The 15357-nt window shown below is 36.4% G+C and overlaps 1 protein-coding gene across 2 annotated transcripts in view; it reads left to right on the top strand.

Moving 5' to 3' along the window:
* dpp6a (dipeptidyl-peptidase 6a) overlaps positions 1-15357 on the top strand; it is a 221183-nt gene that overhangs the window by 14754 nt on the left and 191072 nt on the right. The window contains exon 1 of one of the 2 annotated variants that reach the window (XM_055059392.1): positions 6474-6692. The exons of the other annotated variant lie outside the window; for it this stretch is intronic. Coding sequence (XP_054915367.1) covers positions 6642-6692 — 51 coding nt within the window. The 5' untranslated portion in view covers positions 6474-6641. Of the gene's footprint in view, positions 1-6473; positions 6693-15357 lie in introns of those variants that run through there. 2 annotated transcript variants of the gene reach the window in all.

Raw genomic sequence — 15357 nt, 5'->3', positions numbered from 1 at the left:
ATTTCTGCATTTAGCACTGGGAAAAGGCAGAGAAGCTTGATCTCTATATATACATAAAAGCCACGTAAACAAGTTCATTAATAAATATATTAATGAACTGTGTTCAAGTCTCAAAGGTGAGAAGATTCCTTTCTGTTTTTATATCTGACTTGTTTTAAGTATTGCTGTAATATTCTAATCCGTCAGTCTGCCTGTTTTTAACTTGATTCTCGTCCTTTCAAACCGTTTGATGATTGGTGGCGATGCCGACGCGCCACCATGCTGCGGGAACCAGGTTGAAGTGATCAATCTGATCCAATGTCCTGACAAAAGCCTGCTGTTCAAGGCCACCGTTTCATTAATATTCAGACATGCTTAGTGCTTCTGTCATGTTGCAGTGGGAAGCAAAAACCTCTTTAACTTGAAAATTAATTGCAGTTACTTTCCCCACACTGTCCTGACAGCTGGAACTGTCATTACAGCGCTGCTGGGATGCAAACTACGATGTGCCGTTTAAACTTGAAATACAAATAGCAAAACTGCTCTTCTGGAAGGAAACTAAAAGCCTTTATCATACTCATTGTCTCAACTATTCATTGTATTTCTAACTCTTTGTGCGGTAGGTGTGCCTCTGGCAAGCCACCTGCATAGAAGCAGCAAAAATTGTGTGTGCTTTACATATCAGAGCGCCATTTTTATCACCCTGAATTCATTAAAGATCATAACGATCTGCCGTCCCAGCGGTCCAGGCCGCTGAAGGTCACTAAAAATACTATTTTGATGTGCAGACTGTCTATTTAAAACATTTTTTTAAAGATGCAAATCAGTTATTTATGTTTGCGTTCAAATGGTTTCGTCCTGCTGTTGGGTAATAGTTTATTTTTAGTTTTTATCTTAAACTGAGCTGAAGTCAATTTTTCAGCTTAAAGTAACCTTTACTTATCACCTTCTTGGCTTAAATGAAATGAAATATCAGCAGCATCAGGAAAGGATTTAGCGACTGTCTCAATTTTTTGGATTCAATTTAGTCTAGGAGTGATATTGCTGACAGTAATTTTATTCACCTTTGAAACAAATCCATTATCTACCAGTTTGTCATTAAAGCACCAAGAAGAAAACCCCCAGCAGTGCAGAGGATATCATGTTATCAAGTAATTACATTGGTAATGAAACCATTGATTTTCCTCCTGAAGTTCTCAGAGGGGTTTATAGTGCCGGATGACTCTTCGTCACCAAAATGAAGCTTGTTCTCTGGACTCAGTCCAGCAGGACTTGGGGCCAATCAATCCTGGATTTGAACGAGTTTTAATCACTTTTGTCTAAAGGGCCTCCTGGCCTGTCAAAGACAAACACAAAACTTGGAGTTCATCTGGCACTGATAGCAAAATCAGCTGCTTAGACCAGACCCCAGGCGCCCCCTAGTGGTCCGCAGGGTACTGCGGACCACTGTAAGCAACAGTTTATTTACTGTGACGTCAGCTCAAAGTGCGACGCTACAGCTAGCTTAGCTAGCTTACTGTTATTTAAAAATAATGATGAATAAATTGCTTAAAACCGGGTCTTTCAAAAGAAACACTGAAGATGTTGGTGGAAAGAAAACAACAAAACCTTAGAAAGATTTACAAAAAAATCAGCTGTTGACGAGTTTCAGTTTCATTGACTCTGACAGGCGACAGAATCGGATTTATGACCCGGACCGAGACGTGCTTCATAATAGAGAGAGAGAGAGCAGGACTTTCAACAGATAACAGGAAGGCTAAACAGAGATAAACATTTGTGGTATTTATTCTCATAAATCCCTGAAAAAAAGGACGATCAATATGATCAGAGGAAGTCTGCTGAGAGTATTAATGTGTCGTTCCTTAGCATAAACTAATTTTGAAAATGTTATTTTGCCTTACTTTGTTTTGTTTTTTGGTTCTTAAAATCCCCATATCTCCTGTAAACTTTATATTTTTTGCCTGTGTGATTTTATGATTTTTTAAATTTTAAGTGATTGTTTCTGTCTGCAGCCATCAGACTTTACAATGAGCAAATTTTCTCTTGACTAATTCATGGATTATTTTTAGATTGAAATATTTAAAAACATGGTTGTGTATTTATTTATATTCAGTCATATTGAAATACATCACTCTTGGGTATTTTTGTATATATTTTATAAACTTTATCTCTTATGGTTATATTATTAGTATTTATTTAGCTTAATATGAATAAACAATTTCCCCTGGGGGATCAATAAAGTATATTTTATCCTATTTATAATTTGATCAATGAACTCAGTAGACTTTTTACCAAATACTTTTTTGCTCTTGATAGTTACTTTTCACCTTTACTTGAATAAAACTGTGTTGAAGCAGCTCCAATCTTTGAGTTTTCTTCCTGTGGTTTCCTGTAAAGGACTCTGGCTGTAGTTGTCACCACCTGAACATGTTTTCTCTCTCCAGCGAAGCCGCCATGCAGCGCTGGCAGCTGTCTGCTTTCCAACAGTCAGCTGCCTTTTTGTGCAGAGCTTTTCCATCCATCCCTGACCAGCGGCTTTCCTGAGAGTCTTTGCATCAGGGAGCTATCGTCCGTTTCTGCAGAGATTCTCGGATTCAGATAATTGGTATTTTAACAATAATAATTTATATAAGTAACAAAATCGGGCAGAAGATACATTTTTCCAAATCGGTTTCTTTCAATAAAACAAAAATGTAGGAAACATAAACAAAAACTGTAGTTTCTGGTGTATTAGGGTTAAAATCCAGAAATATTACTTGAGTAGATTTACTTCATAATAACACTACTCAAATAAAATAAAAAGTCTACAAAAGTACTGAGTAACTAATTTAATTCTTAATCACTTAATATTTAAAAATTGCATAATCAGACAGACCAAAATATACAGTTGAGTGGAAATTTAGGTATTTTAAGGACAAAAACGACAAAAAAAATAACCAAATTTGGCAAAAGAAATGTTTCCACATCATTAAAAGAGTTTAAAATAAAACTTTAACAAATACTGCAGGTCTATGTCTGGTGAAATTTAGGTTAAACGTTTGTTTTTTCATTCAGTGGGTAAAAAATCAAGAAATTTTACTTAAGAGTAGAAATACCTCTTCATATAATTACTGAAGTAACAGTAGAAGAACAAAATTCTCTTAATTAAAAGTCATTTTTTTCTAAAAAAGTGAGTGAATATAACTAGTTACATCCAAACTCAGTTTTAAACACTAAAAATTGGTCATTTTTGACTATTTTAATTAATTTTTGCTACCTATTTATTATGCACGTCTTCATGTTGGATATATTCCTCCTAAAGCATCACAAATGAATCCCTCATTACCTGGATACACTTGAAAATGTTCCTTAGAAATTAAGATGTAGTCAAAATATTCCCTTGCTAGTAATCGGGCTCTAAATGTGGACTAAGCTTGTTTTTAGAAAGCAGAAGTTGTGATGGTGAAGCGTCTCAGAGGAGAATCGCTAAGAAATGCAGACTCAGTAATGAAGCAGAAACCTACCTGTCTGCAATCCTCTTCTGTCAGCAGGCCAGCTGGTGTTGAGGGAGCTTGATTTCCCCCCATTAGGTTGTTTTGACAGCCATATCCTCTGTAATTAATACCAGGCACTCTTAAATAAGATTTACGTGAGGCGTGCTGTTTGCACCTCCCAGCTGGAGGGAAGTTTAGGCCTCTCTCTCTCTGCTCCCTCGCCTGCATCATCTGTGCCGCTCTTCTTCTTTTTCATTTTTTGCTTTTGATTCAGTCCAGTAAACGCATAAATTCAGAAGATTTCAGAGGAATATTGATCTTGAAACTAAAACTGTCTTGAAAGCAACCACCGGAAATGGATCAGAAATCACATGTATGAAGCATAAAATGCTTTAAACACGTCTAAAAGTAACTACATGTATCTAATCAGTTACCTTTTAATGTGAATTATTTTTGTTGCGTCTTAATTTGCGTCTTAATTTAAAGGGAAAGTTTTGAGGATGGACATTGAAGCAAAACATACGATTTTAGTTCTTCGGTTTTCATCACTACAAAAATCTTAGCTAACTTAGAAAAACAAGTACATTTTTAGAACAATATAAGAGCTTATTGTAAGTAAATAATTCCTTAAAATTCACACTCTATTGGCAGATTATTTAACTTAAAATTCATCTGCCAATAGAACTAGCACTTAATATTAAGGAATTGTTTGCTTTAAACAAACGTCTATCTTGTTGAAAAGTTACTTTTAAGTTTGTTTTATTTGAAGACATTATTCTTCGTAATAAAATTATTGGTTAAAGTATAAATTACAGCAAAGTAAAAATAATCCTAAAAGTAATTTTAAAAGAGTACTTTGTAAACAGGCAGCACATTTTATCTCCTGGTGTAGAAATAAAAATAAAAAATCCATATTCTGTGGAGAATAAGTCAAAAATCTTCAGAACAATTGCAGTTTTTATTTCTTAGAAAATTTCTGGTGGTGATTTTAAACTATGGCGAAAACCAAGCTTTAAACTAGAACTGCAACTTTAATTTTCCACTGCTAGTTATTAAAACGTATAAATAAAACAAATTGAAGTGGCAGCGTTTGTGGAGCATCTCCTGCTTTCTAACCTCGCTTCATGTTGCACAATCCCCTTTTTCTGCCTGCAGCCCCAGATGAAGCTTTAAACATTGTTATTTGGGTTATTGTGAACTTGAAAACTCCAGGAACTCCTGCTTCCTGCAGAGCTTTGGATTGAAACAGAAGGGAATCGGCGCTCCTCATGAAAGCCAAATGAGAAGAGGGCAAGCTTACAAAAAGCATTGAAACATTAAAAAATAAAATTTCATGCATGTTTTCAGATATTTCCAGACAACTACCCACTGTTGCTTTTTTTCTGTCTTCTGCTGTTCTCTTTGTGTTGACGCTTCTGTTGAATTATTTGTAATGTAAATTTCTAATAAATTAATTTTCTGAACTGTTTTTTTTCTGGAACAGCCAGCTAAAAGTTTAAAGCTTCATGTCATTTTGGTGGATAATTTATGTTTCGGGCTTTTTAAAACTGTTTTAAAAGTGGGATTTCATGTGAAGCTGAATTGGCTTTAATGTGTTTAATTATCATGTGATTATCAGTTATTTTCAGACTTTATTCTATTCCTATTATTAATTCACTAGGGTCTTTCTCATCTTCTTAATTATGAATATTTATAAATTATAATATTTTTAGCTAATCACTTCAAAGAGAGACTTGGATAGTAAATATACTAATGATATATTTAAAATTTTGATGATTTTGACTGATAGAAACTCAAAATTTAAGATTGTTTACAGAAATGTTAATTATCAGCTAAAGCAATAAAGGTATTTAAAGCTGTGCTGATGTCCTCTATCTTCCTGGGTTTAGTCAGAACACCAGCAACAGCGTTTTCAGTCTGCTGCAGCTGGAGGATTGATTTATATCTCTTTTATTTCTTTTATGCAAACCTGTGAAGACAATGCAACTAAATATAAACACATTAGTTTCTCTAGATATTGCTGTGACATTAGTTCTTTAATCCTTAAAATGTTCTTCAGGTGGCAGAAGGCTGTCTTTGTAACCACCTTTATGTGTCTCCAAAAAATGTCTGGTGTTTAGCTGTAAAAACTGAAGCTGCTTCCTATTTTCAGCCAAACATAACTTCAGTTGTGTTTCTGCTCAGTTAGAAAGTCTTGAAATCCACATTGAATAGTTTTTAAGCATCTTTTGGATGGTTTCATGGTCAACTGGTGACACAGAAATGTGTGTAAAATGTGTTGTTATGGCAGCTAATCTTATTTTTTCTAATCCAAGCTTCAGAGGTCATGCAGATAATAAATAAAACTGGTGCAAATATGGACCATGGGGTAACAGTACATATTATTCTTCTCGAATCTTTTGTAAAATTACATTTTGATGGCTCCTGTTGTCGGATTGTTGGAGAAAATCGTACTTTTTTATGATTTTTTTTGTGAACTATTGTCACACTCTGCTGCTCAAATTAGCGCCTTTTCATTACAAATGTGGCACAATTTAAGGTCCAGCAAAGAAACTTTACAAATACCCTTAATACTTTTTTGCGTTTTAGGTTTTAAAATCCCTTAAAAGTGCTTAGTTTTTAAAATTTGTTAAAATGCCTGGCAATGGAAATTGTACTGTTTTCTTTTTCTTTTTTTTGCACAGTAAGAAAATTTCAAATTTGATTAGGAACAATTCTCTATTTTTATATATATATAGATATATATATTATTGCAATGCTGATGTAATAGACTTAATTCCAATTTTCTGTTGACTGGAGTGAAACTTTGAACCATTTTCTGTATTTAATCGGTGATAATTGGTTGTTTTCCATAAATCCTGACGTGCAGGAGGTTTGTAGGTGTGTCAGATCTGAGATCATCAACTGAAGAACCTATTTAGTGTTTTTTCTGATGACTCTTCCTTCAGGATCTGAAATAAAAACCCTCTCATTGTCTCCCATTGTCTCGAGCGTTTCTGGTCGCTCGTTCGGACATTTTTTTTTTTTTTTGTCAGTATTTAATCGCTCCGTCAGATTGTAATCCCACCCAGTCATGAAGCGGCTCACAGTCTGAGGGGCTCCGTGTGGAAACGTTGCGGGACGGAGAGCTCACCACGCAGACGCTGTTTTGTGAAAAGTCCGTGAATCCAACCCGTCTGGAGCCGAAACATGAAGGAAAAGAGCCTGATCGAGACCGCGAAGATGCAGGGCAACGTGCTGGTAAAAAGCTTCTCTTCTCCCCGTTTGACGCTAAATAAGCGCTTTTGTTCTCCGGTAAATGTGCTGATTCTGGCGTCTCTGTGCGTTTTGACGCATATTTGGATGCGCTGGGAGTACGTGCGTTTCCACCTTTCCGTCTTTGTTTTATTTTAAATTCCTTTATTTTTCTTCACGCCCTGGTGCTGATGGAGCCAGCATGGAAATGATCAAAAGTTTATCCTGCTTTCTTTATGGGGAAGTTTAGGGTGACTGCTGACTTCTCTGCTTTAAGCCTCTCAGGTCTAACCTTTAGCCCAACAGGGTCCCATTAATATTTTACTGCATAAGCTGAGGGGTGCAGGGAGATATTACAGCTGCAGGAAGCTGCAGGCATTAATAAAGCGCTGGTGTGCGGGATATCTTTGATATTAAGGGTTATGACACCTCCTGTAGATTTTGTTCAGTTTCATTTTTGTTTTTATTCTCTAACTGACCTTTTCTTGTGCATTTTGGCTTTTGGGGCGATCTGCACAGGCAGAAATTAGTTTCTTTTCTCAACTTCTTTTCCAAACATTTCACTAGGATTGTGTTTGGATCACAGTTTTTACTGGAGGATTTGGAGATTATTGTCATTATTCAGGTTTTCCTGCAATTAGAGAGCTACACAGCATGATATTGCCACCACCATGTTTGGGTGTTGATACTGCAGATTCCCACGTATTTGTGGGTTTTCTTTTGTAGATAATATTTAAAATGATCCCTGTTTGGATGATCACTCAGGTTTGTTCGGGGAGATGTGATCATGTATCAAACTTTGATGCAGACAAAAAAAAAAAAACAATCTCTGTTCCAGAAACAATCTCTGTTGTTTGTTTGAGGTGGATTCTGATGCAGTGGACTACAACACAGTGCATTCTGGGTAAATACAACCAAAACAAACACAAGAGTCTAGCGTTAGCAGGAGAAATGACTTGTTGTCTTTTACCAACGACAAAACCTGACACTTCTCCATTTTTGTTTACATTTCTGAAAGGAAAGTTGTGCTCAGTCGTTTCCTTCAGTTGTTGCTGCTGCAGCGCCCCCACAGGCGAGGAGGCGAACAGGTTTTTCTAAAGGTTGGTTCGTTTGACTCAGAGCAATGTGGAAGCGAACTGCAGCAGCTGAAAATGTAACAAATGATGCAACTTTTGGTTCCCAATCAAACCGAGTCTATAAGGTTGAAAACCTTGAAAACCTATTGGCTAGTGTTTTCACAGCAGCCAATCCAGCTGTGCGATTCATTTTCCTTGTCGCTGATTGGTTATACTCCTTTTGTGGAACTGCTAAAGTGGATTTGAAGATTTGGTGTTTTAACTGTTAAAATGAGTTATTAGTATTTTTATATTTACTGATTGTAGCTATTTGTGACCATAACCTTTGTGAATACTGGAGGTCCACTATTTATTGGAAGTTTGGAGGATTTCTAGTGTTCATTAAATCTCTCAATCAGGACGTTTGGTGTCCAGTTTTTGAGATGTTCTGAATCATTTTTTTATTCTGCCTCTGCTGGTTTTAATAGAAGCTGTTTGCTGCATTAAAATTCTCATCAGACCTTTTTTTTCCTTTTGCTCCACACTTTGAAGTTTGATGTTTACTCCTTGATTCGCCCCTCCGATAGCTTTATTTCTGGCTCAATAGGCTTCACTCTGCAAACACTTTGGGCAATTTTTTTTGAAGATGTGGGGCACAGCTGTGTGGAGTCAGGCTTTTTCCTTCACTGAAGCTTGTCTTCTGCACCCTGTGGCCTTATTTTCTGCAGAAATGTGGTTTTCTATCTTTTTTTTTTATGTCCCAGAAAAATAAAAAAACAAATGTTTTGGTGTGAGGAGCTTCTGAATTTCTAGTTTGCTTTGCAGAGTGCTTTATCAGGTTGAAACAATCTGTGTTACTTATGCAACCTTCTTCTGCTTGGAGCCAGAAAGTTATTAAAACAGAACGGACGTTTGGCATCTGCTCAGCCGTTCTGGCTTTCTTCAATCTTTAAGCCATTTATCGACTCTGGGGGAGAAACGCTGGACGTTTACCAAAATTTATTTTGTCAGAAAGTAAAGGTTTATTAGGCTACAAGCTATTATGTGAATGTGAGGGCTTAATACACGACCAGTCCGTCATGAAAAAGCCTTCAAGGGCCGCAGTTGCGGCGGCATAGTTTCGATTGGCTTCTGCCATGTATAAACATTTTTTTATCCTCTAGAGTGGCATTAATTTTTCATCGGGATCATGAGGGAATCAGATTCTTCTCCAGCACATCCCAAAAAGATTCAGTGATGCTTTAGTAAAAATGTCTCCTGCTTTTTGAATAGCAGCTTCTTGCAAATAACAGTTAAATATTTCAGTTTCTGGCCGTGCAAAGCTGGAAAAGGTGCAACCCAGGCTTGCAGCTGCAACTTTGCATGCTACACTATTTAGAATTATGTTTGGACACAATTTAAATCAGGCATGACTTTTCAGTGATCTATGATTTGATTTCACGGTCTGAACAACACAATACTGGATGTGAAAAGGTTAAAGTGGAGTGAATACTTTTGTGATGCGCTGCTTTTAATTCATAAATTATTTTAGGCGACCATGTTGTATGAAAATGGATAAATAGATTTTCTATCTTGTTGAAAGAAAACTCTTAAGTTTATGATCAGCTTTCCCCCAGAAAACTTTCTAAGCCTGGTCCTCTAGGGAGTCATGCAGCTGTTTGATGTGTTTTTGGGTTAAAAAATGTTTACAGTTGACAGGAAATTTGAAAATATCACTTGATAACTATGTGTTATTGGAAGACTGGAAGAGTAAAGCCTAAACCCAAACTATAAAGTCCTAAAAAAGCCAATTGCTTAAAATAAATTAGCAAATCTAAGCCTGGTGGCCCGCCAGGCTTGTAATACACTGGGGGAAACCCTGCTGATATTTTAAGTCTTTATACGAAGGAAACTGGACCCAAAGATTCATTGTTTCTGTGAATATTCAGATTCTGTTTTCAGTATTTTCTTGAAGTTTAACGTTTTATGACACGCACAAGAAGCAGATTCTAGACAAAATGTAATGTTTCCAGTGTTAACTGTGTCCTTTGACTTTATATGTTTGTGCTTGTGAAATGTCTTGTTGCTGAAATGTGCTACGCAAACAAAATTTGTTTTGAGGAGAGTTAGAGCGGCACGTTAGCAGAGCGACAGAGCCGGTGGTGCTTTGGAGATTTAAATGCACAAATTAGAAAATATTGTTTGTTCATTTTGATATGTGACTCACTGGATGTTCAGATTGGTGACTTAAATGCACCAAAATGTGTATTTTGTGCTTTTCGCATCACAACCGAATGTTACTTCTGGCAGAAACACTGAAGAAGATGACAGGAAGTGGCATGAGGAAGAAGGCGCAGCATTTCTTTTTTAAATGAGTTGTTACATGAAGAAATTTATTTTTTAATTCTTTACCTGGGAACCTGAAATAGCAAAATCTTGTTTTTGGATAGAAGTAAAATATCGACAAAGTTTTGCACACATTTGTAGTGAAAATGCAGCTGCTGAAATGATTTTTTATAATAAAATCTGAGGGACTTCTCAGGTTTTTTTTCATTATTATTTTGCAAAACTTTCCTGTAATGTTTTCACTGCAAAAACACAAAATCTTACCAAGTATTTTTGTCTAATTTCTAGTGCAAACATCTCAGTGCACCTGAAATACAAAAAACTAAACAGACTTCGCTCTAATTCTAATTTCCACAGGAAAAATATCAAAATCAAGCAAAAGAAAATGTTTCCAAATCAGATTTTCAAAAAAAGTTAGAACAAAATCTTACTAAGTTACTTTGTTCTAGTTTGTAAATATCTTATTACACTTAAAATAAACCAACTTGAAAGTATCTTTTTAGCAAGATAGAGAGGCTTTATTAAGCAAATAATTCCTTAATATATTGATAAAAAGTATTAATTTTATTGTCAGACTATTTAACTGAAAAATGTCTTGTCATAAGTTACTTTATTTGTCAATGGAACAAGTACTTTTTCATCAATGTTAAGAAATTATTTGCTTATAACTAGCCTTTATGTTTAGGTAAAAATGTTTTTTTGTTTTATTTATAAGATATTTGCACTAAAACTGGACGAAAATACTCTGTTAGATTTTGTGTTTTTGCAGTGTTTAGAGGAGACCATCATCTCAAAAGATATATTTATATAAAAGAAAAATTTGTAATTAAGTTGACGTCACCAACAGAACAATAGTTTATATAAAAAATGAAGAGAATAAGTGTTAAAATGGCCCAGTCAAAGCATAAAACCATTGGATTTTACTGAGAGAATCTTAATTTTGATCTGGTTTGTCATTGTAGTTCCTCTGTATTCCCAGCTGTGACATTATTCCACCTTGAGGTGTGATTTAGCTGATCTGAGTGAGGAAGCTCTGCGGCTTCAGCTCGACGGTTTTATTGTCGCCGGTTGTTGCTCACTTCACAATCTTCTCTGGTCTCTTGGGACAGAAACGAACTCGAGTAGCGGACAGAAATCGGCGCAGCGTGATTTCTGTTGTCCGCTGTACGCCAGTCAAGGTGGTAGTATGTGAAAATGGGTGGCAAAACACCTCGAGGTGTTTACCTGCACAGGAAATTGCAGATAATTGAGTCTTCGTGCTGATGCCTAAGTGGTAACGACAGGGTAAATGTTGCCATGGGATACTGCTATCGGAGCTGCTAACTTGCTGAACACGTGTACAATCCTCTGATGATGTTGGTGCGTGACACGGTGGAGCGTCCCCACTCAAGGACGGCGGCGTTGAGCATCTGATGATTTGTTTCTCTCAGATGGAGAAGTGGGCAGAGAAAGAAACGCGGCCTTCAGAAGCTGCGGGTTTTCTCACCTCACCTGCAGCGACGTTTTGCTGCTTGGCGCAAACGTTCAGCTTCTGAAGAGACAAACTGCTTTGAGTTACGAGGCCTCACAGCCATGCACAGATTCCTGGTTGGCATTTCTTAATAATCACACCATAAATCCACAGGAAATGTTTTCTGTTTTTGCTTAGTGCACCGCAGCAGAGGTTCACAGCGTACTTCATGTTTTTACTCAAGTAAAAGTAAAAAATACTCCTAAAAGTAATTTTTTTCCAAAACGATACTCAGATAAATGTAACATTTTTTTTGTGCATGTCTCTTGATCCAATCTATACTTATTTATTTTTTTCGCATGTCGCTCTAAAAATCTCAAAGTATCAGTCAGGATCAGACCTTTTAGTCATTAAGTTTGCATTGATAATTGGGTCTGAACCCGTTTGGGGTGAAGGATCTCCAGTTGGGCCAGAGCTGTCAACCCTAAAGTTCATGTTTACATGAGTCACTGGAGTTAAACTGACAGTTCGGTTCACAATCAAAGAGAGGCCCACATCATCACCCCTTCTCTACCATGCTTCACTGTTGGTCAAAAAGTATTACTACGACTTTATTCTATAAGTCTTATAAGTTTATCCTCGTATTTTGAGTTTGTTCTTGTAGAAATTCATCTTCTCGTTATATTATGACTTTATTCTAATAGAATTTATTTTCATATATGAGATTTTATTCTCATACTTTGAGTTTATTCTCATATTTCAAGTTTATTTTCTTAATGTTTTCTCGTAATATCATGACTTAATTTTCATATATTACGACTTCATTCTCTTATCCAAAGTTTATTCTTGTGATATTATGTCTTCTCATGATACTATAACTTTATTCTCATAATATTATGACTTTACTGAATACTCCGTTTTAGTATCTTGCTTCCAGGCTAAATTGAACATTAGAAGCGCTTAAATACAGTAGAAGCTCAAACTTTCAAACTAAAACGAAATAAAAATTTCTTTTTTTTTTTACAAAAAAAACAAACAAAACAGGTGACATTTTAAGAACAATAATATTCCCCCCAGCAGCAGCAGCAGTGATAAGCTGAGTGCACCGACTGCCACCTTTATTGAAGATCAGCCTAATTTGCTGCTGTTATGTTTTCCCCAGAGCTCGCGCTGGCAGCAGCTGTTAACACGCCGAACGCTGCTGTTCTGCACCTCAAACATCTGTTTGGGCGAACTGCAGTCGCCTGTGTGCCTCCAGGCTGACGGCCACGTTTTGATGGAGGACGGCTGCGCCTGATTTGGTGCTCCACTACTCCGTTAACGCCTTTCCAAAACAAGCCTTCGTGGCTGCAGGCCGGCTGGTAGGAGTCATGTCGATAGCTCACTTTGCTTGTTTTTGTGCTTGAATCACACAAAGAGGAATTGAAATCAGAGCGCTGTTTGACCGCCTCCACATGCATGCTGCTTTATCGATTGCTTACTGCAACGTGGCTTTCCAGACATCTGATATCTGTGCACCTGTTACCCAACATCTGGGAGCAAGAGAGAGAAAAGGAGTGAGTCAGCCGCACAATCAGTCCTTTTTTTTTCTCAAATGTTTGCATGCTTCAAACCGAAATTCAGGGCAAAATGTTAAAGATGTGTTGTATGTGCGATGGTGTCATATTTACAATAATTATGGCCATTATAGATGGAAGAAAATGAGCAAATTTCTGCTTTAAGTGATCAGAAATTTTGAGATTAATCTCAGACGTTCTTTTAGAAAAAAGTAAATTTCTGAGTTTCAAAAACTTTCAGATTTGTTTGCGGTGTAATAGGGGCACACTTTCAATGATTAGGGCCATTGCAAATAAAAAAAATTATTTCTGCCAAAAAAATCCCTTAAGTGTTCAAAAAACATTGACATTTCTGAGCTTGAAGTCAAAAATTTGCTAAAAAAAAATAAAAATTTTTAGATAAATTTCAGAAATTTTCTAGAAAATACACCTTTATTGCTGTGTATCGAGACCAATTTTTTTACTTTTGAAACTGAAAAATATAGATTTTTTTATGGAGCTTAAAATCAAATGTTTCTGTCACAATAAATAGAAGCTATCTAAGAAGCTAGCTACTCTGTTTTACACAAAAATGTAATTTTTTTCCCCCCAATTTTATTTTTTTTCTGTGAAAATTTCTAATATTAGTCTCAGAGTTTATTTCTCAGACAAATGTTCAACTTCAAGACAATTGCATTGTTTTTTAAGGATTTATTTCACAATTAATTTTTTTCTCGAAAAAGTTTTTCTTTTGGAGCTCAGAAATTTACTTGTTTTTCTACAATATTTCAGAATTTTTGGGCAGAATTTTTACAACTTATCTGACAGTAGCCCTAAAACATCGTGGCACACATCCCATTTCAGTGTAGAGAGATGATGTGAAAATGTCCACACACTTACCGTGCAATTAGTTGGAAGAGAAACCATAACTCTGTACACCGGAGACAGAATCTTCTGGAGATTAAAAAGTACAAAGCAGAAACTTTAATGCAGGCAAAGACAAACCTTCAGGCAGAACAAAGCAGTGAGAAAATTCCCAGGATTGGCTAACTTGGGTTCAGGAGACCTCTTCTTCATCTTCTTTTCTTTCCTTTGTTTCTTTCCCAGCACCAACCCTCTGGGGTCACCTACAGGGCGCCCAGCGCTTAGCCAACTCCACAAAGTGGAATATTTGCATACATACATAGCAAAGAATTTTATCAAGCAAACGCAGCATCATAGGTCTCTACCTACTAGCTAGGTAGAGACTGATGTTTATTCTGCAAATGTCAAAATAAATATCTGTACCGGTAAATGAGGCTAAACACAACTGAAAATCTTTTGATTTCACAATTTTATTCACTTCTCCATTTTCTCTGAAAGTGTTAAGTACTTTTAAGTTTAACATAAAATATGACTAAATGTGTTGATATGTGATTTAATTTGAAAGGTTTTTCTTTTTTTGTGTAAAACAACCTGAATGTTGCTTGTTGCCATCGTTTGACTCTGTTAAACTCTTAAAGTTTAACAGACACTAGCTTGGTACTTAGGCAGATGGAAGGACTAGCTTCCATCTCAAGCTAGAATTAGCTTGCTATCTGGCTATTTTTGCTAGCTAGCTAATCCTTCCCTATTTTCATCCTTACCTTTGTAGTGACCTCTCTAGCCACTTAGCAAGGTAGCTAGCTAAATATTTAGATGGCTAGCCAGCTCTAGATTCAGTTAGCTCTAGATCTAACTTTCCATTTCTCCCTCCCTCCATAAATCTTTCCATCTGACCTTCTTTCCTTTCCTAGCTCTAAATCTCTAGATCCATCCTTCCTTCATTCCTTCCCTCTTCTAACGCCAACTCTCCATCTCTTCCTTCCTAGTTCTAGCTCCATCCATCATCCACCCAGTTTCAGTTCGATCTCAGGTTGCGTTTCAGTTGGCTTTCCTATTCTGTCTTGGTAGCAAAGCGATATTTATTTGGTGATAGCTTAAGTGGTCATGATTGGACTCTGCTACTGGTTTATGTTGACTCTCCAGGCATTGGAGAAAGTATTGGAGTAAAACCTGGATTTGCCTCCTTAAAAGCAGTGAACCTCGACATTGTCAGCATAGACGTTTTAAAAGAAAATAAAAAAAGGAAATTGCATTGATAAATCCTGAGTGGATTTGTCCTGCAGAAGTATTTTTGAAAAACCAGCGTTGTGCTGGAACGTACTGGCCTTAATGCTTTTTTAATGGACAGGATAAAGAAAAATAATAGCTCATCATAAGTTGCTGTCAAGTTGCTGTAAATTGAACACCATTATTTAGCTAAATAATCAGTGATGAGGTGAAAA

Source organism: Poeciliopsis prolifica, unplaced genomic scaffold (genome assembly GCF_027474105.1).
Source record: "Poeciliopsis prolifica strain line A6 unplaced genomic scaffold, Auburn_PproV2 SCAFFOLD054, whole genome shotgun sequence".
NCBI lineage: Eukaryota > Metazoa > Chordata > Actinopteri > Cyprinodontiformes > Poeciliidae > Poeciliopsis > Poeciliopsis prolifica.
Note: the sequence above shows the minus strand (reverse complement) of the source record. Positions and strands in the feature narration are given on the sequence as shown.